This window comes from Molossus molossus, unplaced genomic scaffold (assembly GCF_014108415.1).
Source record: "Molossus molossus isolate mMolMol1 unplaced genomic scaffold, mMolMol1.p scaffold_m16_p_14, whole genome shotgun sequence".
In the NCBI taxonomy this organism is placed as follows: Eukaryota; Metazoa; Chordata; class Mammalia; order Chiroptera; family Molossidae; genus Molossus; species Molossus molossus.
In genome coordinates this window covers 39,489,197-39,516,760 of record NW_023425349.1, presented here as the reverse complement: position 1 = coordinate 39,516,760, position 27,564 = coordinate 39,489,197, and the positions used below count along the sequence as shown (strand labels likewise).

The following is a 27,564-nucleotide window of genomic DNA, read 5'->3' as shown; positions in this document are numbered from 1 at the left end:
ACAACACTACTTTTTTACTTAAATGATCCTATAGTTACAAGATATAGAATGCATTTCAGCACACAGTCCAACATCACAACTTAGTGACAAATGCTGAGTTCACTAGGCCAAATTATCAGAAATGTCCTCCCATTCACTTTAGTTAATTGTAGTGTATCTCCAGCACAGGGTCTCTTTTTGTATGCCACTGTACTCATACTTACCATACATTTTTTTAATCTATTTATTTTGTATGTTCATTCAAAATAAGTTAAAATAAATCATCTGTTGTGATTTTCCTCTCTTCCCTTCATGTTGGGAGGAATATTTTTCACTAAACATTCCAAATCATCAGACAGCTTAGTCCACATGTTTCTGTTGTCTCTTAAAACCTGAGGAAGAATCTTATTATAAAAACTGCGTATACCCTGGCCAGCATGGCTCAGTTGGTTGGAGCATCGTCCCATACATCAAAAGGTAGCGGGTTCGACTCCCAGTCAGGGCATATACTCAAGTTGTAGGTTTGATCTCCAGTTGGAGTGCGTAAGGGAGGCAACCAATTGATGCTTCTCTCTCACATCAATGTCTCTCTCTCTCTTCCTTCCTCTCTCTGAAGTCAATTAAAAAAAAACACACAAGATTTAATGTCACATATATATTTTTTAATCCTCTCTCTCTAAAAAAAAATCAATAAAAACATATTTTAAAATAATAATAATAGCCCTGGCCGGTTTTGCTCAGCGGTTAGAGCATCGGCCTGCAGTCCAGAGAGACCCAGGTTCAGTTCCTGCTAAGGGCACATACCTCAGTTGCAGTTTGTCAACAGCCCTGGTTGGGTCGTGCAGGTGGCAACCACTCGATGTGTCCCTTTCACATCAATGTTTCTCTCTCTCTCTCTCTCTTCCTCCCACTCTATCTGAACAAAAAATGGAAAAATGTCCTCGGTGAGGATTAAAAACAAAATAATAATAATAGTAAATAATAAAAAAAATAAAAGTCCTGGCCAGTTTGACTCAGCAGTTAAAGTGTTAACCTATGGACCAAAGGGTCTTGGGTTCAATTCCCAGTCAAGGGCATGTGCCTGGGTTGCAGGTTTGATCCCAGCCCCGGTCGGGGTCCTGTGAGAGGTAGGCGGTCAGTGTTTTTTTCACACTCATGTTTATCTATCTCTTTCTCTCCCTCCCTCTCTTCCACTCTATCTAGGAATCAGTGGAAAAGTATCCTCAGGTGAGGATTCAAAAATAATAAAATAGCTCTGGCTGGTTTGGCTCAGCAGTTAGAGCATCAGCCCACGAACCAGAGAGTCCCAGGTTCGGTTCCCGCTAAGGGCACATACCTCAGTTGCAGTTTGTCCCCAGCCCTCATTGGGGTTATGTGGGTGGCGACCACTCGATGTGCCTCTCTCACATCGATGTTTCTCTCTCTCTCTCTCCCCCTCCCGCTCTATCTGATGATAAATGCAAAATAATAATAATAATAATAAAATTAAATTAAAACTGCATGATAATATTTTGTTACAATAATAAAATTTTAGGACAAACTTTAAAGAGAACTTTATAATATAAAATTCAAGAAGGTTGGTCCTAACTTTTTACCACGTAACCCTAATAAAGCTAAATGAATAAATGTGTAAATACCTTTTTGTGTTCTTCATATTCTAATTTACTTAGCAACAATGCCTTCTCAAGATCTGCTTCAAACATTTCAGATGTCAGCTAAAAAAAAAAAGTTCACAATAAATACATGACAACATTATACCATTATACCAGCAAAATAACCATGACAACATAGGGAGAAAAAAATACATTAAAAAACAGTCTGGCACCCAGGCCAGTTTGGCCCAGCAGCAGAGCGTCAGCCCATGGACCAATGAGTCACAGGTTCAATTCCAGCCAAGGGCATGTACTTCGATTGCAGCTCATCCCTGGCCCTGGTCAGGGTCGTGCAGGAAGCAACCAGTTGATGTGTCTCTAACGTCAATGTTTCTCCCCCACCCTCCCACTCTGTCTGAAGATAAATAGAAAAATATCGAGTAAGGATTAAAACATAAATAAATAAATAAACAAACTTAAACAGTCTGGTAAAAGACAAATACATTATAAAATAGATTTTAAAATTCTAATAGCTCAGAAAATAGTTAACAAATATTTTTTAAGATGACAAAATTTTTCATGAGGCTTTTAATTCCATGTCTGATTTTAATAAAGGCAGGGAGAGGAAGGCTTAATTTAGACATTTTTCAAAGTTAATGTCTAAAACATCATCATAAAAGTACAATGAAAGAGATCACAGGTTAAAATGGCAAGTCAGCTCCTTAAAAGATATTTGTCATTTAGAATGTATTTCCCTTGATTGAAAAAAATCAAGTTACAAAGGTAAAAAAAAAAAAAAGCAGTCTGGACCATGCTGGCCGATTTGGCTCAGCATACAGCGTTGGCCCACAGACCAATGATTCACAGGTTCAATTCCAGTCAAGGGCACATACTTTGGTAGCGGTTCGTCTCCAACCCTGGTTGGGGTCATGTGAGAGGCAGACAGTCGATGTGTGTCTCTCTCTCACATCAATGTTTCTCTCTTCCTCTCTCTCTCTTCCACTCTATCCAAAGATAAATGGAAAAATATCCTTGGGTGAGGATAAAAAAAAAAAAAAACAGTCTGGGTCCTCCAAAGTTATCTATCCATGGCAAATTAAGGAACTCGGCATTATATAGAAGATACCAAAGCAAAAACTTCCAATTTTGAGATTTCCATTTCCCCTTTGATTGTCAATAATTCATTGTGTATCACATAATCCTTTTACTTTAATACTCCTATCCTTTTATTATTCCTTTTATATGGTTGCCCTACCTTTAAAGTCACCTAATACTATAACAAAATTATTTTCTGTAATCTGTATCTTTTGGTTCCACTTTCCCACCACGCAATCTCACCTTAACTTCTTACAATCTAGCTTCCATCACCCTCTAATTAAATAACTCCCCAAGAATTAATTTTCCTAAATGCCAAACAGAACTGCTACAATAGTCGGATGGGACTTTGGGTAGTTCAGCATTGGGGATAAGGTATATCTGCAGTTGAATATCGCACAGTTGCAATATGATAAAAGTAAACATCCTAAATCTGTGTGCACGTATTCATCAACCTATGTATCCTGGATAATAAAAGCATAAATATAATGGACATCTCTTTGATTTTTCTATCCAGAATCCCTTCCTTTATTCCTTTGAGTAATTATACTTCATTCCAGTGTCCTATGATTCTAGCAAGAAAGCCAACCACATAATCCTATATAACACCCACTACCATATCCACATAGACGTCCAAGCTACCATTACCAACAACAGGGTAGGAGCAAGGGATCCAACTCTTTTTTGATCTTCTAGAAATTAAATTTTGAGAACACAAAAGCAAGTGGGATTCAATAATGTGATGATAGCCCTCTAAAAATGAGTGTACTAGTTCTATTAGTTCATGCCCCCATGCATCCCAGAATTCCTTAGTTTCCATCTTTGTTAAGGCCTAGTTGTTTAGTTCTTAATTCAAATCTGTAAGTCACCCAGAATCCTTTTAATAAATTATTTTTCCAAAGTTAATCAGAATTGCTTGTTGCTTAATAAATAAACTAAAACAGAAACCAACTCCAAAAAGAAGTGTGATCTATTTCAAACTAATACCTTGATAACTAGAAAAATGTTAATCAATACGTCCTTTGAAAGCATCTCATCTAATTCTATACTAAGACAACAAAAGAGGGAAAATTATTAGGTTTATCACAGAAAAAAAATTAATCTAACTCAGAGAAAAATACAATTTGAGTTAAGGGTACATAGCACAAAAAAATCTTGTTAAACCCAGAATAAACTGTATATACTTTTTCTATGGAATAACTGAAAAGAATCAAGTAATTCATTCAATCCAAATTACTAATAATCAGGAAAAAGCAATATATTCACCTTTTAAATAATTATTTAAGTGGATATTCAAAGACAATATAGTTATACAGCAAAAAAATTGGATTCATGTTAGTGTTACACACCAAAAAAAAAAAGTTGCTATCAATTTCTCCACCTAAACTGAAAGCAAACTTAGTAAAAAAAAATCTGACTATAATTACAGCATAGTAATCATCCTGACCTAGGAAAAGTAGCAAAACTACTTAAGTTTATTCTGAACAAAGCTGGTTCAATTTACCACTAAGCTTGAAGTAATGACATTTTTACACTAATGGAAAGGGCATTTAAGTTTATTTCCAATATGTCACATATTATGACTAATATTCTAAAAAAAGTTAGTGAACAGGAGAATAGCTTAGAAAGTTGTCATTATGCAAGATGTCATTATTCTTTTTCATATTAACTCACAGAACTTAGATATTAGGGTTGCTGAGTCTAATAGCATAATAAAAAATAAGTGAAACTTTTATTTTTATTTTTATTTTTTTGTTAATCCTCACCCGGCGATATTTTTTCCACTGATTTTTAGAGAGAGTGAAAGTGAGGGAAGGGAGCAGGGAAGAAAGGGGGAGGAAGAGGGGAGAGAGAGAGAGAGAAATATTGATGTAAAAGAGACACATCAATTGCCTCCCACATGTGCCCCGATCAAGTCCAGGGTTTGAATCTGGAACCTAGGTACGTGCCCTTGACCGAGAATCGAACCTGAGACCCATTGGTGCTTGAGCCAATGCTCTCTAACCACAAAGCAACACTGGCCAGGGCACAATGGAACTTTTAAAGTGAAAAATATGGTTCTCTCTAAAATTTGATTCTAAATGTAGCAATTTAGAGTTTAAATTGCCTTTTAATTATTGACACAAACTAGTATACAAGGAAATAAAGTAGGCAAAAATTATTTTAAATTCAATTTAGCCCAGCCAGTGTGGCTCAGTGGTTAAACATCGACTCATGCACCAAGAGGTTGCTGGTTCAATGTCCGGTCAGGGCGTATGCCCAGGTTGTGGGCCAAATCCCCAGTGGGGGGCATGCAGGAGGTGGCCAATCGGTGTTCTCTCTCATCGATGTTTCCGTCTCTCTCTCCCTCTACCTTCCCCTCTCTCTAAAATCAATTAAAAAAAAATGTTTTAATTCAATTTAAATCTTTGAAAACTCAAACAAATCTTCCCAAAATGTCAAAGGATGATGAATCAGCCAATAAAGACTTATAGAGAAACTTCTATGTGCTTTGCCTGTGGGGCTTTAAAGAAGCAGCATGAATTTGGTTTTGCCTTCAAAGAATTTTTCTACTCCCTTTTGGGACAGGAGACTAACACACAGGATGTACAGAAAACAGAATACAAAAAGTCAAGGGAAAAAAGATAAATAACAAACAGAATTTAGAGAAGCATATTTTGGAAAAGAAGCTAAATTAAGTTGGTCCTTAAAGGATACACAGGGTGGGGCAAAGGTGGAAAATAATAACAGTTCGCACGGAAAATAATACATTAACAAATAATAATACAAGAATAAACTTTCATGTACTCACAACTGTAAATCTACTTTTGCCCCACCCTGAATATGTAAACACCAAAGTCATTTTCATTACTGTGATAGTCCCTTTGAGTAAATCAGGACTGAAGATAAATCTGTATGGTTCTTTATTTTCTACTATTTCCTGATTGTTTAAACCAAGGCATCCACTAAAATTTCCAGGAGACCATGTTCCATTTTTCCTCAGCACAGGTATTTACAGATTTAAAACAATTTTATAAGACAAAGATTTCTTTCATGAACTTGTTTCCTTTTTAAAAATTTTTTATTTAAGTACGGTTGGTATACAATGTTATATTAGTTATATCAGTTTCAGGTATACAGCTATGTTCTCTTTATTAACCACATTTACAATCACTATTTAGAGTTAATTCTATACTGAACTAGCTTCAATACTCGCCACTGGTGCTTTCCAATTGCTGCGTTCTTTATTTAGATTTGCCTTTTAATTGACAGGAGCACATCTCCAAAAACTCTGCAAAAAGGATAGTGTGGTATGCTTTCTAAGCCCTTAAATGAGAAATGTATTTCTGAGAATGTATTTCATTAGTAGTTACACAAATGACATTTCAGCTAAATACTGAATTCGGGGTCCTAACATTTCCAGTCTGGCATTTAAAGTAGTCAACCTAATTTTTCATCCTTATTAGGCAACCTGTTTTCTCTTGTGCATATACTTGTAGTATTATTTCCTTGTTTTCTCATTCTTAAAATTAAATTTTTATGTGTGTGGATGTTCTTCCATTGATTTTTTAGATAAAGTAGGAGGGGGGAGGAGAGAAACATTGAGATGAGAGAGACACATCAACTGGCTGCCTCCTGCAAGACCCCCAACCAGGTCTGGAGATCGAACCTGCAACCCAGGTATGTGCCCTTGACCAGGAATCGAACCTAAGACCCCTAGGTCCATGGGCCGATGCTCTAACCACTGAGCAAACTAGCCAGGGCTTACATTTTTTAAAAAGGCTTCAGAGGTCTTCTTTCAAGTTTGGATTCAAGTCTTTAGCTCAGAAAAATGTTTATCAACATTATCTTTAATGAGTCCCTCTGTTCCACTTATTTCAGGTACACTAATTATGCCTCTGCTGGATTTTAGTTCTGTGTTCCAATCTATCACTGTCAATTTTATTGGCAAATGTATCTCATCAGGAAACAGCCCAAGTGTCCATCAACAGATGAGTGAATAAAAAAGCTGTGGAATACTATGCAGCTGTAAGAAAGAAAGATCTCTTATCCTTTGAGATTACATAGAGGGACCTGGAGAATATTATCCTAAGCGAAACGAGCCAATCAGAGAAAGACAAATATCACATCATCTCATTTATTTGTGGAATATAGTGAACAAAACAAGCTGAGCAACAAAACAGACCCAGAGACACAGAAGTAGGGTACAGACTGACAAACCTCAAAATAGGAGGTCGAGGGGTCAGGAAGAGATATACCACAGAACTTGTATGCATGTATGTGAAACCATGGAAACAGACAACAATGCAGTGGACTGCACAGGGGGGATCGGGAGGAGGGTGCCAACAGGGGAAAAAGGAGAAACATCTGTAACAAAAATAAATTAAAAATAAAGATGTATCTCAAATTTTCCTTCACACAATTGACTCAATTGTCTTCAGTGTATACTCTGGTTCTTTAATCTTTCCAATGAAGTTTTTAATTCTGCTATACTTTTATTTCCCAGATTTTTTTATTTTACCCATCGCCCTTTCAATTTCTGTCTCTTAGCTACTTTTTCATCTCAGTCTACTGTTTCACCTTGTTATAAATATAACATCACTATCCCCACCCGAGTTTTACAAAATTTTCTAGACCCTTAGTTTTTATTAAAGGAAAAAAATGGGGACTAAAATCAATTTCTGTTCCCTGTAGCAACTCTTTCAAAGTGTGCTTTCACTTTGGTCACTAAGTACAGTGTTCTTTTCTTTGTATGTGGCAGGAATTTTCATTTGACCTAAGATCAACTAAGATCTAGTGTTTGCTTAGGTGGGCTGGATGGTTTCTTTACTGTCTATCTGATTATTGTTTAATGCCAGTTCTCAGATTTTATGCTGAGGCTTAGCTGACATAAATTTACATTATCACTTTGATAATTTAGGAGTAGGAAATGTTGTTTTAACCTAATTTCTCTTTTATGTTTGAACTAAGCCGTCACATAACAGGCAACATATCTATATCCAGTTTTTTGTCTTACTGAGCCCTCAATACCTGGAATTTCTCATTGTGATGTTTCCCTACTATGCCAGAAAGAACACCCACCATAACTGTATGCTTTCTGCCTAGTACAGTCACTGCCAGGTCCCTACTTTTAAAGTCCATTACTCTACACAGCAAAATAGATTCCATGTGGTATACCATTCATCTGTCCTTATATGGCGTCAGGGCCAAGTCAACTATTTATTTTCTATAATTAACATGTCATTTTGGCAACAATCAGTTGGGGGGGTGGGGAGGCAAGCAAATATCTGTGCTCAAGTTCCCATATTACACAGAGTTTATTTGGTGCAAATTTGAATAATTTTCCTTTGTTAATTTTCCAGTACCCTTGGGCCACTGGGAGAAATTCTCTCTGGAGAAGACACTGTTAACAAACAGATCATTACATTTACATTTACATTTGTAAACCAGAATAATGCTGGGGAAGGAGAAAAAAAGAATAAAATAAAACCCCTAGAATAATACAAGATAATTTATCCAGTATACCAGTATGTGGAAATGTCTTCTGAACAGCACTTTTGTTAGTTCTAGTGTAATAACTAACGTTCATAATGAACCTGAGGCACTACAAAATCCTAAAGAAAATGTTATGATTAACATGGTTTATGTTAAGAGCATAGTTTAGTATAGCCTAATTCTTTTTAAACTAATAACCCAAGCATGACAGGTACAGCCACTTTATTGAGCCAAAAATCTGCTAAAGCAATACCTATTCCCAGTAAATCAAATGACAGTTTAACAGGTAAACAAACAAGTAACTGTTCATTTCCCATACACACAGCAGCTCCCAGAGTACATTCTCAGCTCAAGATGTTATTTTCTTGGACACCAAACACACAAAAATAAATTGGTCTTAATAAATTATTTGATTTGGTTATTAAAAATATTTAACAGAGGCATAGACGAACAAAATATCAAGTAAATAAGTTAAAGAAACAAACAAATGCCATAAACCATTTTACATAAAGGTTGAAAAGGAGAAGTTTCCCCTCAAAGTCTTTCCTTTTTTAGGCAAAACTGTCACTCGGTATTTTTAACATGAAACCTCTGGCCCTATAAATGTAATTTTCTTACTTGAAATAATTTAATCTTGTTGTTCTACCTTCCCTATCTCTCCCTCATTTGTTAAAAAAAAGAAAGAAAGAGCAGGTGAATTAAAAACTCCCAAAATAGCCCTGGCCGGTTTGGCTCAGCGGTTAGAGTGTCAGCCTGCGGTCCAGAGAGACCCAGGTTCGGTTCCCGCTAAGGGCACGTACCTCGGTTGCAGTTTGTCCCTGGCCCTAGCTGGGTCATGCGGGTGGCATCCACTCGATGTGTCCCTTTCATGTCAATGTTTCTCTCTCTGTCTCTCTCTCTCCCTCTCACTCTAACTGAACAAAAAAACACAAACAAACAAACAAAAATGTCCTCAGGTGAGGATTAAAAAAAAAAAAAAAACTCCCAAAATAACTGTTTTGAATTGTCAAAACTAACAATAAAGGTTTCAATCTGTTTTTCTAGTACACAAAAACAGACCTCTTAAAAATAGCAAACACATATGAATTAATCCAATACAAAAAGCTTCTCAGGACAGCAGTGTCACAGACTCAGATGCACTGCCATCTTTAAAATTCATACATTCATTGAAAATCAAAGCAAAATAATTTGATTTACTTAGCTGTACCTGCTCATCTCTTTGTCTCCACTCTTGCCAATTTTCTTCTCGTGAATTCTTCTGTACTGGATTTGGTAAAGAAAGCTCATGTTGGGCATTACAAGTAGCATGGGAGGATTTCTGGGGAATTTTCTTAAAAGCAAGATTCCTGAGCTATGAAACAAACAAAGAATATATTAAATTCAGTTTACCAATCCTGAAATACTAATGATTTTTTGGAAGTTAAGAAATCAACAATAATTTTACACTTCTAAACACACTATTTGTGTTTTTTGTAATCTTTGTAGAATATTAATTTCACCAGTATTTGAGAAAATTGTTGGTAGATTTCTAGATGAAATGATTAATAAGTAAAAATAGATTGTACTCTATTATACCATCATTTTGAAGATTCTCCTTTACTAAGGAGTAGAAAATTGGGTAAGTATGCTTTTATTTTTTAGTTTTTTTGTATCCTCACCCGAGGACATTTTTCGATATTTTGTTCAGATAGAGTGAGAGGGAGAGAGAGAGAGAAAAACATCGACGTGAAAGCGACACATCGAGTGGCTGCCACCCACACAACCCAACCAGGGCTGGGACAAACTGCAACCAAGGTACGCGCCCCTAGCGGGAACCGAACCCGGGTCTCTCCGGACCGCAGGGCGACGCTCTAACCGCTGAGCCAAACCGGCCAGGGCGGGTAAGTATGCTTTTAAAATGCAAAACAATAGGACTCAAAAAGATTAAAGTTTAATAGCTTACAAATTTAAAAGTTTAAATAGTGAGAAAAGATAGTTTATGCAATTCTAGCAACTACTTTGCTAGTCCTGAAAAATACAGGGGCTAGTCCTCAAAAGAACATAATGAACTAAAACTGTATTGGCTAAGCCACTTCCCAACAACAAGAATAACCTGAGATGCAGAAAGTGAAACAAGAGAGAAAAATATTGAGAGGGTGTTATAGATTGAATTGTATTTCCCCAAAAGATAGCCCTAACCCTTGGTGTCTGTGAATGTGACCTTATTTGGAAATAGGGTCTTTGCAGGTATAATCAAGGTAAGATGAAGTCATAGTGAATTAGGGTATGTCCTAATCCAATATGACTTGTTTCCGTATAAGAGGCGAAGACAAAGATACACAAAGAGAATGCCAAGCAAGTAACAAAAGGCAAAGATGGGAGTGATGCAGCTGCAAGCCAAGGATTGAAGGCCACCACAAGGTAGAAAGAGTCAAGAAAGGACATACTTTGAGTCTCAAGGAGAATATGGCCCTTTTTGACACCATGGTTTGGACTTTCAGCCTCAAGAACCAACTGGAGAATAAATTTGTTTTAAGCCACGTAGTTTGTGGTACTTTGCAATGACAGCCGTAGGGAAACTAATAAAAGAGGCTTTAAATCGAGAAACAACAATTTTAATGAATAATCATATGGTTCTGCAAAAGGCAGTGATACAAACATCTCCTTAAGTAGCTGGTTTCTGCTGTGCAAAGGACATACAGGAGGAGATGCTACTGGCAAGCAGGCTGTTACTTTACAGAAAGTGAAAACTGATAGAACTACAGCCATGGAAGTAGAAAGGGAGAATCCTCAGGCTCATTCTCAGTTACCCACTTTTTTATTCTCTAATGTAAACTCCATTATTATCTTATTTTCTGTTCCCCCACATCATCATTAATTCTAAAAAGAAAGTGGTGGGCAATCAAAAGTTCTGAAAGACTAGACTTCTGAAAAGATCTATGGTGGGAAAAATATCTTGTCTTTAAAGTTGTTTTCTGTGTGGCAGTATTTTATTTTTTTCCCCCCATATTTTGTTCAGATAGAGTGGGAGGGGGAGAGAGAGAAACATCAACGTGAAAAGGACACATCGAGTGGTTGCCACCCGCACAACCCAACCTGGGCTGGGGATGAACTGCAACCGAGGTATGTGCTCTTAGCGGGAACCAAACCCGGGTCTCTCTGGACCGCAGGCCAACGCTCTAACCGCTGAGCCAAACTGGCCAGGGCATGTGTGGCAGTATTTTAAAGAGCTATTTAGAAAGCAATGGTGATAAAAATGTAATAGAAACAAATTGAAAAGGCTTTTTTCCTAAGTCTTGGTACATTAGAAAATGAATATGGGGAGGAAAAAAACACTTTTATTACTTCTCTCATTAAATGACATTGAAAAATGTTCTTATATACCCGACTACTCCTTCTATTAAGACAAATACAGCCCTGACCAGTGTTGCTCAATGGTTAGAGCATTGGCCCACACACCAAAGGGTTGCAGGTTCAACTCCCGATCAAGGGCATGTACCTGGGTTGCAGGTTCGATTCCCAGCCCAGGTCAGGGCATGTACAAGAGGCAACTAGTCGATGTGTTTCTCTCACATTGATGTTTCTCTCTCCCTCCCTTCCCTCCCTCTCTCTCCCTTTTCCTTCTTCCCTTTCACCCTTTCTAAATCAATGGAGAGTTGTTTTTCAGCATGTCCTTTTAAAAACAAATGGGCACATTAAATATTGGTCATGTAACTCAAGCTAAGAATGTCTAGGGAAGAGGGGCCTGCCTTGTACTTATTACCCTAAAAAAAAAAAATGATCATCAAATGCATAAAAACGTATGTTTTCAGACTAGTCATACGATTATTGTTTAAAATAGTTTTAAAAAAATGAGAAACAACGTAAATATTTATCACAAGGGTCCAATTAAACAAAGTATGATATAGCCATATAATTAAATAATGTGCAATATCTCATATCGATGTCTCTCATATCGATGTTTCTCTCTCTCTCCTCTCTCCCTCTCTCTGCCCTCCACACACTTCTACTCTTTCTACAAATCAATGGAAAAAAAGATATTCTCAAGTGAGGATTAACAAGAAAAATTAATAATTAAAAAAAGCTCTGGCCACATGGCTCAGTGGTTAAGCCTGTGCAGCCTGTGAACCAGAGGGTCTCGGGTTCCATTCTCAGTCAAGGGCATGTACCTGGATTGCAGGTTCAATCCTGGCCCTGGCTGGGCACTTGCTGAGGCAACCAATCAATGTCTCTCTCTCACATCAATGTTTCTCTCTCCCCCGCTTTTCCACTCTCTACAAATCAATGGAAAAAAAAAATTCTCTGGTGAGGATTAACAAGAAAATTAATAAATCGCGTGGAGTCATTTAAAATAACATAGAACTTTAATTAATCATAAGGAAAACTGCTCATGGCTAATTAGGAAAAAAACCAGTATAAAAGTCTATTATATAATCTCATTTTTAAGTAAAATATGAATATACATATATGTGTATTTACATATCTATTAGTTATATATCTCTAGTTATATTTACAAATGGCCTTTATTTCCTTTTAAGACTTCCTTACTTTTTGGAATGAGCACATAAGCTTCCATAGTTAGAAAAATAAAAGGCATTTTAAAAATGTTCTTTACATTAAAATGAACTAACAAGCAAAATAGAGACAGACTCATGGAGAGCAGGCTGACAGTTCTGGGGAGTGAAGGGAGGCAGAGAAGATGAAGGGATTGAGCAAAAAGAACTCAAACTAATGGACACAAACAACAGTGTGGTGATTGTGGGGTGAGTGGGAGGGGGTGTGGGTAGAGGTGGAAGAGAGTAGTATAGGGGGGATAAACGGTGATGGAAAAAACTGAATTAAATTAAAAACAAAAAATGTTCATTACATTGACTTTAAATACACACCAATTTACATCCACTTATTCATGTAATATTTACCAAGTACCTATGAACCATGTACTATGGATACATGAGTAAACAAGATAGTACCTGTCTTCATGATGCTTACTTTCAGTCTTAGTATATTGGGAAACCAAACACAAATAATTACAATTGTTACCTCATTTGCTTCACTCTGTTGCTGTTCCTTTTTTTTTCTTCTTTTCTCTCTCTTTTTCTCATTTGTAGTTGATTTGCTTGTTTGAGACTTTCCAGTATTCCGACCTTTGCCTTTTCCAGGCTCAGAATCAGAGCCACTGCCACTATCCACTTGCAAAAGGGCAAAACGAGAAGCAGTAGTAGGAACAGAACTAAGAACTGCTGAGGCCATTGTAAATATTTTTTCTTTAAAAATACTTCTGTCAAGAATAATTCCTGTGGAGGGAGAAAAAGAGGCAGGTGAATAAACATACTCTGTAAAATTTCTTCAAGATTCTAGAGTAATAACAAATTATTATATACACACATTTCTCCAGACATGGGACTTAGTAATATTTGGATTCCTATCCACAGTTCTATGGGCAATAACATACTTTTTAACTTAAAGACAACATAAAATTGTATAATAGAAAATAGAAAAATAATATATTGAGATTTCACAGATTAGTGCAAGACTATTACGACTACAATGTATTCATATTCCCACATACAGTTTTCAAAAATTCATGGTTTTCCTTTCTTTCTTTCTTTTTTTTTTATCCTCACCCAAGGACATTTTTCCATTTTTTGTACAGATAGAGTGGGAGGGAGAGAGAGGAAGAGAGAGAGAGAAACATCGACGTGAAAGGGACACATCGAGTAGCTGCCACCTGCACAACCAACCAGGGCCGGCGACAAACTGCAACCGAGGTACATGCCCTTAGCGGAAACCGAACCCGGGTCTCTCCAGACCGCAGGCCGATGCTCTAACCGCTGAGCCACACCGGCCAGGGCCTTTCTTTTAAATATACTGCTATAATATATACATATTTATAGAGAACATCCTAAATCAATGTGATTTAAAATATAAAGGTATATGTTTATCCCCAACTTCCAAAGTAGGAAAAAGGAATAAAAATGGAAAAACAGTCTTATACAAAATGCTGCCCTGATTGATCCTGGCGACTGCTACTAAGTCACAGAACTGAGAGCAAAAAGAGAATTTAAATTCCCTCAAAGAAAACTTCAAAATTACCTTCCACGTTATCTTTTAGTTCACTAGCCCCAGTGCACCCTACCATTCCCAGGCACAGGTAGGAGTGGTTTCATTTAGTGTATTTTCAGTTTTTTAAGAACCTTTTAGTCTTAGATAGGATATTTTAAATCCTAAAGTAATTTCTAATTCAAATTTTTTAGCTTTATAGATGAGGCAACTGGCGCTTAGTCTGACTAAATGACTTGCCTAAGGCCATTACACAAGTTAGTGGGAAAGTCAGGACCTGAACCTAGATATGCTGAACCTGATTCAGAAAAGTCAAAGTAAAAAGCTTTGTAACTACTCAGAAAGAAGTGTAAATATTCTTTCAATTTAAAAGGAAACAGATTTTCTTAAGAAATTGTGAAATTCAGAAATCTGTTCATTTCTATTCTAAAGTAGCAGGTACACAACCAAATAAAATATTAAGTTTAAAAAAAATGAAGACTTGCAAGTACCTAATAGTCTAAAATTAACAGAACAACCCTGGCCGGTTTGGCTCAGTGGTTAGGGCGTCGGCCTGCGGTCCAGAGAGACCCAGGTTCGGTTCCCACTAAGGGCCCGTACTTCGGTTGCGGTCTGTCCCCAGCCCTGGTTGGTCGTGCTGGTGGCAGCCACTCAATGTGTCCCTTTCACGTCAATGTTTCTCTCTCTCTCTCTCTCTTCCTCTCTCTCCCTCCCACTCTACCTGAACAAAAAAATGGAAAATGTCCTCAGATGAGGATAAAAAATAAATAAAAATAATAAAAATAAAATTAACAGAATAAAAACTCATGTCTTTCCCCAATACATCTCCCCAAGCACCTCTGTCCAGAGATAACTATTATACTGATTTTTTAATTACTTATTCCTTTGTTTTTCTTTACAGTTTCGTCTGCCTCAAGTCACAGTGCTCATATCTAAACAAGCTACTGTCATTTCTATAATGTTTACATGGGTACACCCTAGTCAGTGTGGAAAGGAACTATGCAAAAGTGTGAATACTAAGAAGTGGGAATAATTAAGGTCTACTTTGAAAGCTAAAAGCACACTATAATTTGTATGTTTTCAGTAGAGAACAAAAATGCATGTGTTCAATCTTTTATCTTAACCTAAGAATCCAAAAAATTATATGAAAATCTTTCAATTTTTTTGTTAAACAAATGAAGAAAATCAAAATAAGGGCTAATACTTGAAGATATCATCTAGTAGTTATTAAATCAAAAGTATTATTATAATACCATCTTAAGACCTATTGTTTTTATGCTCAGAAATATACAAATCAAGATAAAAATACAACAACATACAGAAATTTTATCATACTGATAAATTATGACGTATTTTTAGGCTTAAATCGTTCCTGCAAGCATGATAATTTAATTTTTTAAAAAGTTATTACAAGGGAAAAAATATTACAAAATTAAACAGAAATTCCAGACTCAGAAATATTATAAAAAAACATTAATTCTGCTTCAACATGTCATGCTAAAAACCATGTCATGTAGTTTTTAGTTGCTTTGAACACTTTAGGTACAATAATCCAACAAAGTTGGTTCAACAACTATTATTATATTTAACTGTTGGGACTATAAATTGCATGTGGTAGTTGTTCACAAATATTTCCTAAAGAAAAATTATTTATCATTCTTCTGCTGAATGCAAGCATGACCATGTGACTGACTTTGGCCAGTGAAACACAAGCTTTAAAAAGCTTTAAAAGCCAGAAGTTGGTTCACTGTGTTCTTTTCCCTGATTCTGTGATTGAGGAGCATATGTTGAGACAGAGTCTCCATTAGTCAGGTCTGATGGAGTCTGAAACCACAATGAACAAAGTCTCCTTACTAACCTGTGATGAATACAGGATGGGGCAAAAGTAGGTTTACAGTCGTGAGTCTTTGAAACACAGACTTTATTCCTATAGTCTTATTTTCTCTCTGTGGCACAGGGCAGAGCTTCCTTACCAGTGCATCCTCAGATAAAGTTTCCCTTTGCCCTTGGAGCAATCAAGAAAACCCTAGAGAATGCAGAGACTCTGGGCCAGTCACCACAAGACGCAAGCAGCCTTATCTGATGCTCCCCAGAGGACAACTCAATGTATATGCTGCTCCATAGTTGTCAACTGTGACAAGGGAAGTACTCAAGCCCCTGGAAATCTACTTCCTCAGACAGCTACAGAATGTACCGTTGCCCATTATGGTACACAAGGTATTGGAACTGTTGGAAGAGTGTATTGTAGGTGCCCAAAACACAAGGTATTAGGGAGCAGCAACTGCTGTCAGGAGTAGGGAAGCATAAAATCTTTTAGTGAACAAGGTTCTAAGCAATAGCCTGAAATCTCCAGTCACAAATAGCAGACATTTCCCTCTACTTGCTAGTGACCTGCCTTTTTAATGGCATAAAATTTAGCTGCAAGGTGACTGCTCTATGTATATGCTTTCTGTAAATTAGAACTTAAAAGCAAGTCCATCTGAATCTGAACTCCATTCATTATATCACAGGAAATTTTATATTATTAAATTTGGATAAGATTTTAGGTTCTTTAAAAATAATTTCAATTGTTATAAACTACTGAATGCTTATACAACAAAATGGTTTCTTTTTATTGCCCAACCATCCAAACAAAACTTCAATGGAAACTCATTTTGAAGAAAACATCACTTAAAAGTCTGAATCAGGGCCCCAGCTAGGTGGCACAGTTGGTTGGAGCATCATCTCGGAAACCTAAAAGGATGCAGGTTCAATTCCCAGTCAGGGCACATATCTAGGTGTTGAGTTCAATCCCTGGTCAGGGCACATACAGGAGGCAATTGATCGATGTTTCTCTTTCATAGAGATGTTTTTTCTCTCTCTCCCCCCCCCCCCTTCCTCTCTCTAAAATCAAGAAACAGATCCTCGGGTGAAGATTTAAAAAATAAATAAATAAAAATGTCTAGATAAGGAATTTTATATTCTTATATCATGGATACATTTTACTGAAAAATTTATGCTCGCAGAAGCAAGTACAATTTACTCACTGAAAACTCTGATATGATTCTGAAGTTTTTAATAAATTCAACATTTAGTACTTTTCTAATATATTTTAACTATCCTAATGATATACTAATAAAAAAATGTAACACACTTTTCCCCAACCCGTTCTATACAGACACTATAGATTTCCTCCCAGTTTGGGGACAGTGGGATATCTGTGGTCCTTTATGTTAATAATGCAGAAGTCAGTACAAAAGTACTAGACAAGGGTGCTGACCCTGGAGCAAGAATGCCTGGGCAAACCTAACTTTCTGCTTACTGTGAGCCCCTGTATCACCTATCTGTGTTTCCTTCTGTGAAACTGGGACAAGAGTGCCCAGCTAACTGAGTTGTTAAGATTAAATAAGTTGCCCTGGCTGATTTGGCTCAGAGGATAGAGCACCGGCCCGCGGACTAAAGAGTCACAGGCTCGATTCCAGTCAAGGGCAAACCTCAGTTGCGGTTTGATCCTGGTCCTGGTCAGGGTCGTGTATGAGGCAACCAATCAATGTGTCTCTCTCAAATTGATGTTCCTTTCTCTTTCTCCCTCCCACTCTATCTGAAAATCAATAGAAAAATATCATCAGGTGAGAATTAAAAAAAAAAAAAAAATTAAGTTAATGTAATTTCCGTACATTAACAGAACAGTAGCCAGTACAGCAGAAGCACTCAAATATAAACATCTACTGGTATTCTTACTATAATTATTAACTGAAATGTGTCTTGCAGTCCTATCAGACATAGGAGAATTGGCACAATTTAAAAATTTGGCTAAGCATGTCTGACTCCATTGCAAAATCAACATCTGGCCATTCTAAAAGCTAAGGCTTTAATCTTTGAAATGAAAAAAAAAAAGTGTTAGGCACTGAGAAGTAGGTGTTGAGCAGTAAGTCACTGAAGAGTCAAAGACCTAAAGATTATACCTAATATACTGCAGGAGGAAAACACCAATCTACCTAAAACCCAAGGGGCATACAATAGAAAAACAATAAATATTTCTCAAATGAATAAAAATAATAATAAAAGACAGAAAGATAAAGTGAAAAGAAAACATTAGAACAAATACTGTTAAATTGAGAAAATAATAATAAACACTCAAAAGACAAGACAAAATAATAATTTTTCTGAGGAGGCAGCTATCTATGCTATACCTCAGCAACCCGTGTATTAAAATAAAATACTCACCCTGGCCTGTTTGGCCCAGTGATTAGAGCATTGGCCCGCAGACCAAAGGGTTGCAGGTTTGATTCTGGTCAAGGGATATGTGCAAGGCAACCAGATGTGTCTCTTTCACACTGATGTTTCTCTCTCCCTCCCTCCTTTTCATTCTATCTAAAAAAAAATCAGTGGAAAAATATCCTCAGGTAAGGATTAACAAAAAATAATTTTAAAAAATATACTTTTAACTCATGAAAAGATAGAATGAAAAGGGGGAAATGGCCCTGGCCGGTTTGGCTCAGCGGTTAGAGCATCAGCCTGCGGTCCCGAGAGACCCGGGTTCGGTTCCCGCTAAGGGCATGTACCTTGGTTGCAGTTTGTCCCCGGCCCTCATCGGTCGTGCGGGTGGCAGCCACAGCCACTCGATGTGTCCCTTTCACATTGATGTTTCTCTCTCTCTCTCTCTCTCTCTCTCTCTCCCACTCTACCTGGACAAAAAATGTCCTCGGGTGAGGATAAAAAAAAAAAAAAAGGGGGGGAAATGCTCACTTATAATGATCCCTTGTTTGGTCAGTAGTAGGAGTACAAAAAAGGAGAACAGAATAGTGACAGCCACTTGCACTATATTTTAAATAACAGTAAGTATTAAAGAACAGCTCTATTTAGCAGCTGAAGGAGTAAGAGGTAGGACAACTGGAAGGGCTCAAACATTGTGCTACATGCTGCACATGATAAATAGCCAAGACATTATCTCAATAGCCATTAGAGAAATCTATGTACCAGATCAAAAGGTACACTAACCAGTACTTCGTAAGTGAAAGAGAGAAATGTAAAGTTTAAGTTAAAAAGGGAATAAAAATGTAATAATCCCCAGTCTGTACATGTGTATATACATACCAAAAAGAAAAAATGCATGGGACTACTCATTATGCTTATTTTCCTTTCTATAATTTTTACTATTTACCCAAATATTCTATAAGAACCATATTTCTTCTATATAAAAAATATCTCATCTTGAAAAGGGAAAATAGCCCTGGCCAGTTAGGCTCAGCGGTTAGAGAGATGGCCCGTGGACAAGAGAGGCCTAGGTTCATTTCGGTTCCCGCTAAGGGCACATACCTCAGTTGCACCCCGGATGGCAACCAGTTGATGTGTCTCTCTCACGTCGATGTTTCTCTCTCTTTCTTCCTCCCTCTCCCCCTCGCGCTGTATCTGAAGATAAATGCAAAAAATGTCCTCAGGTGAGGATAAAAAAAAGAAAGAAAGAAAAATAGTCATCTACACACAAATTCTAAAAGGTAAACATGATATAATCAATGCAATACTGATTTTTCTGCCATGTCAAACTTAGAAAGGGCAACTGCACAAATGACAGAGAAAAACTGTCAAAGACAGATTATGTTGTATGTTTTTATGAGAACATTACCTTCATTAACACATTTTTCAGAATTTGCAAAAAATATTTATGTTATACAATCCAGGAATTCATGTTTTTAAACTCTGAAGAGAAAAAGGAATAAACAGGCAGACTATGACAATATCAGGCTTTTTAAAGATACCTCAGGGCATGGCTAGGGTTAATATTCCTTCCATCTTGTGTCCTAAAACTCCTGCATCTCCATCTACAGTCACATTTAAGGGACATTAGAATACATAGATTCAAATAGAGCTCTTCTCCCTCCCCCTACTATTCTCCTCTTTCTCGTAGTCTTTAATATCTCTGACGTTTACATATATTTAAACAATGTGGACTTAATTAAGGTATAAAATGCAAAAATTAAGTGCAGTGGACATCCCCTAAGCTACCTACATCGGTCAGTTTCTGAATGTAGTGACTAGTGCTATAAATACAACAGACATTTACATAATACTAAAATACTACATTAATTAGGCCTTAGTCCAGAAATCTAATGATTATTTCTCATGTTTCCCCTCTTCCCTTTGCGTCTCCTTTTAAAAATAACTTCAAGGCTAACTTAAGTAGTTGAAAGACAAAATTCACAAGATAATAAAAAAATAAATGGTTCCGGTCAAAATGCACATGAAACAAGTAAGTTTACAAATACAAATATGCAGGTAGCTCATTACATATAAGTGTAATATTTAATAATTTCTTACTATTATTAGTAAAAAATTAACTCCCCTATACTTGACATCACAGCAATGTGAAATTACAGGGAAGTCTCCATTTTACATATACTCAATACATCAATTACTTGACTTATCAATTATAGCATACGTTAGGGCTTTTTATAACAACTATCCTTCCTCAGATTTTGCTCCAGCAAAGCTACCTATAATTTCCTGAACACACATTTAGTTTAACTTGTTCATATCTTTATGATACTCCCTTTGCCTAAAATGCCCTCTATCTCTTCCACTTAAAACCTGTATTTATTCTTCAAAATCTGCTCACGTGCTAGGATTTCTATGAAGCTTTCTTTGACCTACCCCTCAAATTAATCATCCTGTCCTCTGTTAATATTTCTGTACTTTGTTTACTTTTATTATTGAATGGATTCATTTAAAATTATGTTTACTATTGTGCCTAGCCCCCTGCAATCGATTTCAACATCCTGAAGAGAAAGGACCTCTTCTTTTTAATCCCTAACAAATACTGCAAATTTGGATTTTTTTTAAAAACTTACATTCCCCAAGTACAAAACCATACAACATGTATTGAAAGATGTGTTCTAAAGTAAAATGGACAGCAAAAGAAATTGCAAAACGCTCTACAGATAATCTCCAATTCCTATAATACAAATGTGAATTCAAGATTACTGTATTAGCAGTTCAAAGTTGTTTCGATTTAAGTGCCATTCTACTAAATGATCATCACCACAACTAATTTTGTTTAGAAAACATATTTGTTCGGGAAAACATAATTGGTTTTAAAGTGTTGATTTAAAAGAATGAGGCTATATCAGGTGCTTAAAATAAACTATTTCTAAAAATGAACAGCCTAAACTGCAAATAGTGGGATTTCAAAAATCCTACTGGTACTACTGGTCTCTGCCAAGGTTCTGAGGACCACTGCCACTATGACCTCATCCCTCTAGGCTATGACCTCTCGAGAGATAATAGTTGTGGTCATACTTCATCCCAGGGAACCACAATTAGGGCACTTCAAAACTGCTGTGTATATAAAACCCTCAATCAAAGACAATCATATTTATTCCCTTCTATAAAATAAATGACCATCATCTTCCATTAACACCATCGACCAGTTAGCCCGATTAATGTGACCTCACTAAATTTTAACTTACAATTGTACAAAACAGCCTAAAATGAAATGGCATTGAGCATCAATGATTTAATACCTAGTGACATTTTTAAATTTGTATTATTTCATGTTCTGTTCCTTAAATAGCACAACTAAACAATATCTTTCACTTTAGCTTCTTATAAATTAAGGTTCACAACCAGCAAGCACCACATGTATACCAAAACTGTGTTCCCAACACAATTATTGCAAACAAACCACATAAACTTAATGTGTGTGCCTTAAATTCTGTATCTTCTTCATAAATATCGTTTCCCCTTTCCAATTTGCAGCACCTAATTTCTGTGGGCTGAAAAAGCTAAGCAAAAAGTACAAACAGGCACTAAGGACCCAAGGGATTCCCCCATCAATAAAGCACATGTATTTCCATTCGCCCCACCTTGTAGGTCCTTGTTTTTAGTCCACAGAGTGAAGCCACTTTCTGGTGTGGCACAGATAAATCTGTTGTAACCATTTATGACAAGCAAGACTACCTTCCATTGATTCGGGTTTGACTAATGCTAACTATAGGGTTATAAATCTGTCGATGGAAAAAAAACAAACCAACCCTATATTTCTGAAGATGGAAGATTTTTAATATCTTTTTTTTTTTTTATCCTCACCTGAGGACATTTTTTTCATTTTTTGTTCAGACAGAGTGGGAGGGAGAGAGAGAGAGAGAGAGAGAGAAACATCGACGTGAAGGGACACATCGAGTGGCTGCCACCCGCACGACCGACCAGGGCCAGGGACAAACTGCAACCCAGGTCCGCGCCCTTAGCGGGAACCGAACCCGGGTCTCTCCGGACCGCAGGCCGACGCTCTAAGCGCTGGGCCAAACCGGCCAGGGCAGATGTTTAATATCTTAATTTGCCATAAAGTTTCTCTAATCTTCGTAGCCGCAAGTCAGCTGTATTACACCGACGATGCAGGTGACAACCAGGAGCACACGCACTGCCTGAACAGACACCCTGAATGGCGGGGAAAATGTTCCCCCACCGGCATTCAGCGGAGAAAGCCGCTCTTCCACTAGTGCTCACGGAAGCCATGGCTTCTGCTCCACTGTGAAAGCCGAGATAAAAATCTGAAAAAAATCTCAAAGCAGCTGGAAAGCGAAGACAATTTAACAGGCCAAGTCCGTCACGGCTGCTCAGCATCTGCTAAGCACCCTAAAATCTGGAGCTCTCACCAAATTCTGAGAGACGGCTTGTCCCGGACAATAACAGCAAAAAATAAGCACAGAAATAAAAAGCACCCCAGTGACCTCCCCGCTGCCTTCCCGCAGCTCGCGGCGAGGACAGCGCGGTCCCCAAACAGCCCGGGCGCCTCCCTCGCGGAGAGCCGAAGGCACCCCCAGGCTAACCGCTGCTCGCAACTTACTCGCACAAAGTACGCGGACAGAGAAACCGGGCTGGGCGACTCCGAGCTCGGGCGGAGCAGCGGCTCCACGACCTGGAAGGGAGGACACAGGAGTTAGACCGCTGCTCCAGAAATTTCCGAGCGCCGGGCGCCCCGGGAGGGAGCGCGATGCCCGCGGCGGGGAGGGGGCGGCGGCACCTGTCACTCGGCGGCGCGGCGGCGCGGTCGCCCCCGGCCCCCGGCGGGACCTGAGGAGGCGTAGCCGCGGCGCCGGCCCCGGGGCCTGGGGTCGCTGCGGGTCTCCGCCCGCCGCCCCCGAGCCCGCGCCGAGCGTCGGGGCCGCGGCCCTTCCCGAGGAGCGGCCCTCCCGCGCCCTCTGCCCTGCGGCTCCGGCCAGCGGGGCCCGTTACCTCAGGCCGGGTCCGCAGCGCCGAGGCGGGGCGCACAGCGCAGCGCGGCCGAGCCGCCGCTACCTCCGCAGGGGCGCTGGAAGGGACCCCCGCGAGACGGGCCCGCCCTCCGCGTACTCACCGGGCCTCCCTGGTCGCTGGCTCGGCCCTCCTCTCCCTCCTCCCTCGCCGCCTCGACTCCCGCGGCTCTCTGGGCGGCCGCCCGGGGCGTTGGGACTGGGCTGGGTCAAGGGGCGGGGTCCGGCTCGCGCCGGGCGGGGGTCGCGCGGGGCCCCGAGAGCGGACGCCGGGCAGTAACGGGCCCCGGGGCGCCGGGCCGGGCGGGCAGGCTGGGCGGACCGCGGCGGGGAGCGCGGCTGCAGGCTGCGGTGAGGGGCGGGGAGAGCGCGGCTGCAAGCCGAGGGCGGGAGGGAAGTCCCGACGGCGGGGGCGGCGTGAGAGCCGCGGGGCGGGGCGGGGGCGGGGCCTGGCGCGCCGGCCGCCGCGCGCGGGGGTTTGTTTATTTTCTCGGTTGGTTGCGGCGCTGGCGCGTGGGTAGAGGTTCGGCGGTGACGCGAGCGCCCGGAGTCGGGGGAGAGGACCAGAACCACCTGCTGGAGAAGGGGAGCTACGGGGGCCGGGCAGGGTCCAAACGTCTCGCGTAGGCGGCGGCGCCGCGGTCTTGGGGGTGACCGGGAAGAGAAGGGCTTTCCCAGAGCGGGTGGAAGGAGGGAGGCCTCCCGAGAAAACAGGACTTCAGGCCGTTTCCCCGCACTTCGGCGGCTTCGCCTGCATCGCGGAGAGCAGTTAGAGGGCCTTGGAGTGGAAAAGGGCCGTGGGACCTGGTGGCCCGGTTCCCCGCCACTCGGGTCTCCCGCCACTCGGGTCTCCCTCGCCAATTATTGAAGTAGGAATGGTCCTGCAAATCAAGCTTTGAATAGCAAGACTGCGTCAGATCTCTGTAAGGAAAATAACGAACATTGCTCATTTCTCTGTGGAGTTAACAAAGCACTTTCACGTTACCTCCCTTGCTGCTCTATCAGATAGTAATATTCTCATTTTACAAGCCAAATTAAGTGACTTACCTAAAGCCTCACGTTAATAAATGACAGAGCTGGAATCTAGCTGTACTGACTTCAAATTCTGTGCTGCTTACCATTGCATCACATTGTCTCCCTAAATCACTTTGATTCAACGAATGGGAGACACACTCGCCCTAATAGGTAAGATGCTGCAGGGGTACAGAGGGGAGTTGAAGATGTCACCCTTTCCTTCAAAGAGTAAGGAATACAACAAAGATAAAACACACAATGAAAGACAAACCATGATAGGTACCATGTAAAAATACAGAGTACTGCAAAAGATCAAAGAACTGCTCATATCTGTCTGAGGGATCAGGAAAGAAAGGCAGTATGGAGAAGGCCTTTGGAATTGACCGTGGAAAAGATGACGAAGGTTTTAGAGCAAGAAAAGAGTTTGAGAACATATGAAGGTGACTTAATGAAAGTGTTCAGGGAAAAGCAAATGGTAAGATTCTCCACGTGTTGAGAAGTGGTGGAGACAAAGGAGAACAGGGCCTGGGATGACAAGTAGAAGAATTTGTATTTAATTCAGAATTTTTAGTTTTTGTGGTTTAAAGTTTGGGGGAAGAAAAGCACAGCTTTTCTTTGATCTGTGAATGTATACAGAAATTAGAGGTGGGAAAACTGCCAGATAGACCTGCAGTAAGCAAAGTGAAAAGTAATGATGAGTCTGAACTAAAGGCAAGGCAGGAGGGATTTAAAAGAGCAATGGTTTAAAGATGATACAGAAGGAGAATCTACAGAATTTGGCAATTGGTCAATTGAATTTACAGCAAGAGGAGATAGCATAAGAACATGTATAAAGGAGGAAGAGAAAAAATCAAAGATAGTGAAGAGTTTTGAGTTTGTAGATAATTATAGAATATAGAAAAGACAATTAGAGATAGGAGTAGAAACTGCTTTTTAAGAGATCAGTTTAGATTTGGCCATTTTAAAGGTTTGAAAGGTTGTCAAGACAGCCAGATAGAGGTGGATACTGAGAAGTTAGACATAAAGGTTTTAAAATATGTGGAAAAAAGGATTGAACTAGAAAACGGACTGGAAAACTTATCAGGCTAGCAGTGATACTGCTGTGAAAGAAAAGAAAAAAGCAAAGGCCAGAATCTTGGAGAACATCCTCTTTAGAACCTTGCTACTCAAAGTGTGGCCAATAACCAGAGGCATTGGTATCACCAAGGAGTTTATTAGAAAGGTGAAATCTCAGCCTTCCCCGCCCTAGACCTGCTGAATTGGCATCATCAATTTAATAAGAACCCCACGTGCTTTGTATCATATTAAAGTTTGAGAAGCTCTGACCTAGATGAGAGAAGCCAGTGTCAACAATAAATAAAATTTTATTAAAAAAAAAAAAAAGGATTCTAATCTAGATGAGAGAAGCCAGCAAAGAAAGAGGGAGGAGGAAGTGAGAGAACCAAGGCAATGCAATACATCCAAGTCAAGGTAAATTGGGGATTCACAAAGGCAGGGGCAGGAAGGAGTATTGATCAAAAATATCCTAAACCACAGCTGTTAAAAAGTGCAAGGAAAGAAGATATGTTTGAATTTTGTGGTTAGGTGGGTGGTCATTATGACCATGTTCTAATTGAGAGCTTGGAAACTGCCCGTTTGTGATCAGGGACAGCCTAGGAATCCAACCCCCACCCCTAGTGCCCACGTATATAGAACATATTGAAGTAGGCTTGTGGAGTTGATAGTAGAACAAAGTGGAAGTTCTTTTCTAGTTGCTTCTATTTTCTCGGTGAAATAGGAAGCAAGATCATTTGGGAGATTGCTAACTGTCCATCACAATGTATTCTCCTCCGCTTCCTGGGCACACAGACTGTTTTGTTTGTTTGTTTGTTTGTTTTCAGCCTCTCTTTCAGTTAGGTATGTTAAAGCATTAAATTGTTGCTAGTGGAATGTGAACAGAAATGATGTCTGTCATTGCGAGGCCAGTGTGGCTTCATGCATTTTTCCTTTCTGCCAGCTGGATTATGCAGGTGACAACAAACCCCCAAGACTGAGAGAGCCACAAGAAAGAAGGTGCCTGGATGAAGGAGAGCAGCTGTCCACTGCCCTGGGAAACCCACTCTGGATTATTATGTAAGCAAGATATAAATTCGGTCTATTTGTTATAGCAGTTTAACCAGCTCTAGCTAAAGTGGTTATTAACTGAAAATAAGGAGGGGGGAATTTGAGAGGAAGGGAGAGAGATGAAATAGTAGTCTATGAGTGTGGGAGAGAGAACTGACTAGGGAAACATAAGTAAGGTTTCCAGGCACTACTAAGGGCCCTCCTGAGTGGGTGGTCATGAATTTATAGTGAGACCGATCAATATGGTTGTGCATTTTTCTCCAGCCATCTTCAGTTGCTTATGTGCAGGCACTGAGTAGGCAGTTTTGAATTAACCAGGACTGAGATTTGGCCAGGCAAGTATGATGGGGAGAGATGAGCAAAGTAGTTGGGGGCAGAAGCAAAGGAGACATTATAATTTCAGGTGCAGTAAGAAGTAAGGCTCTGTGAAAAGATAGTAGAGTGAACAGACCTGGTGTTTCTAATCAGGTTGAAGAATTGTTGGAGTTTAGGTACTTTAGAGAATGACCTGAAAACATAAGAGATGGGTTGGAGGGGAGGAGGCCTGAAATTAAAATTAGAAGAAGGGCTGTTGTTATCAGTACTGTCAAGGTGTAGGGAATGATCATGAAAGTGGGGAGCTGTGATAGCAGAGGGCACAAATCATCTGAAGAGTGATATAAAGGAACTGAGAAGCAGAAAGAGATTGAAAGGGATATATATATATATTTCATAAGGAATTATCTACAGGAGTGATAGTAGTATTGGAGTGGTGAACAGCCTTGGAGAGAGTGATAATGAGTAATGAATCTAGTACTAAAATCTTCAAAGAATGAGGGGTTGGATTATCTGAACGAGGGCGTTCAAGGCCATCAGTGATTTAACATGTTCCTTCCACTCTTGCAGATAAGAGTTTTCATTTAAACAGGCACTTTAAAGTGGAGTTTCTAATTGCTTCTCTTTGACCTCTCAAATTACAGATGGTAACTGCTTTCTTTAAGAGGAAATATCCATATGTCTGTATTGTAAAACAAACACATGCCAGGCTTCCTAGTTTAAGT

General features: G+C 39.3%; 1 protein-coding gene across 2 annotated transcripts in view; it reads right to left on the bottom strand.

Moving 5' to 3' along the window:
• GKAP1 (G kinase anchoring protein 1) overlaps window positions 1-23,049 on the bottom strand; it is a 58,987-nt gene extending 35,938 nt beyond the window's left edge. The window contains exons 1-4 of one of the 2 annotated variants that reach the window (XM_036261232.1): window positions 23,002-23,049; window positions 13,161-13,414; window positions 9,349-9,492; window positions 1,617-1,694 (exon numbers count right to left, since the gene is read on the bottom strand). In XM_036261232.1, the coding sequence (XP_036117125.1) occupies window positions 1,617-1,694; window positions 9,349-9,492; window positions 13,161-13,370 (432 nt within the window). In that variant the 5' untranslated portion in view covers window positions 13,371-13,414; window positions 23,002-23,049. The remainder of the gene's footprint in view (window positions 1-1,616; window positions 1,695-9,348; window positions 9,493-13,160; window positions 13,415-23,001) is intronic. The other variant, XM_036261233.1, reaches the window with a different exon arrangement.
• Window positions 23,050-27,564: the final 4,515 nt, after the last annotated feature.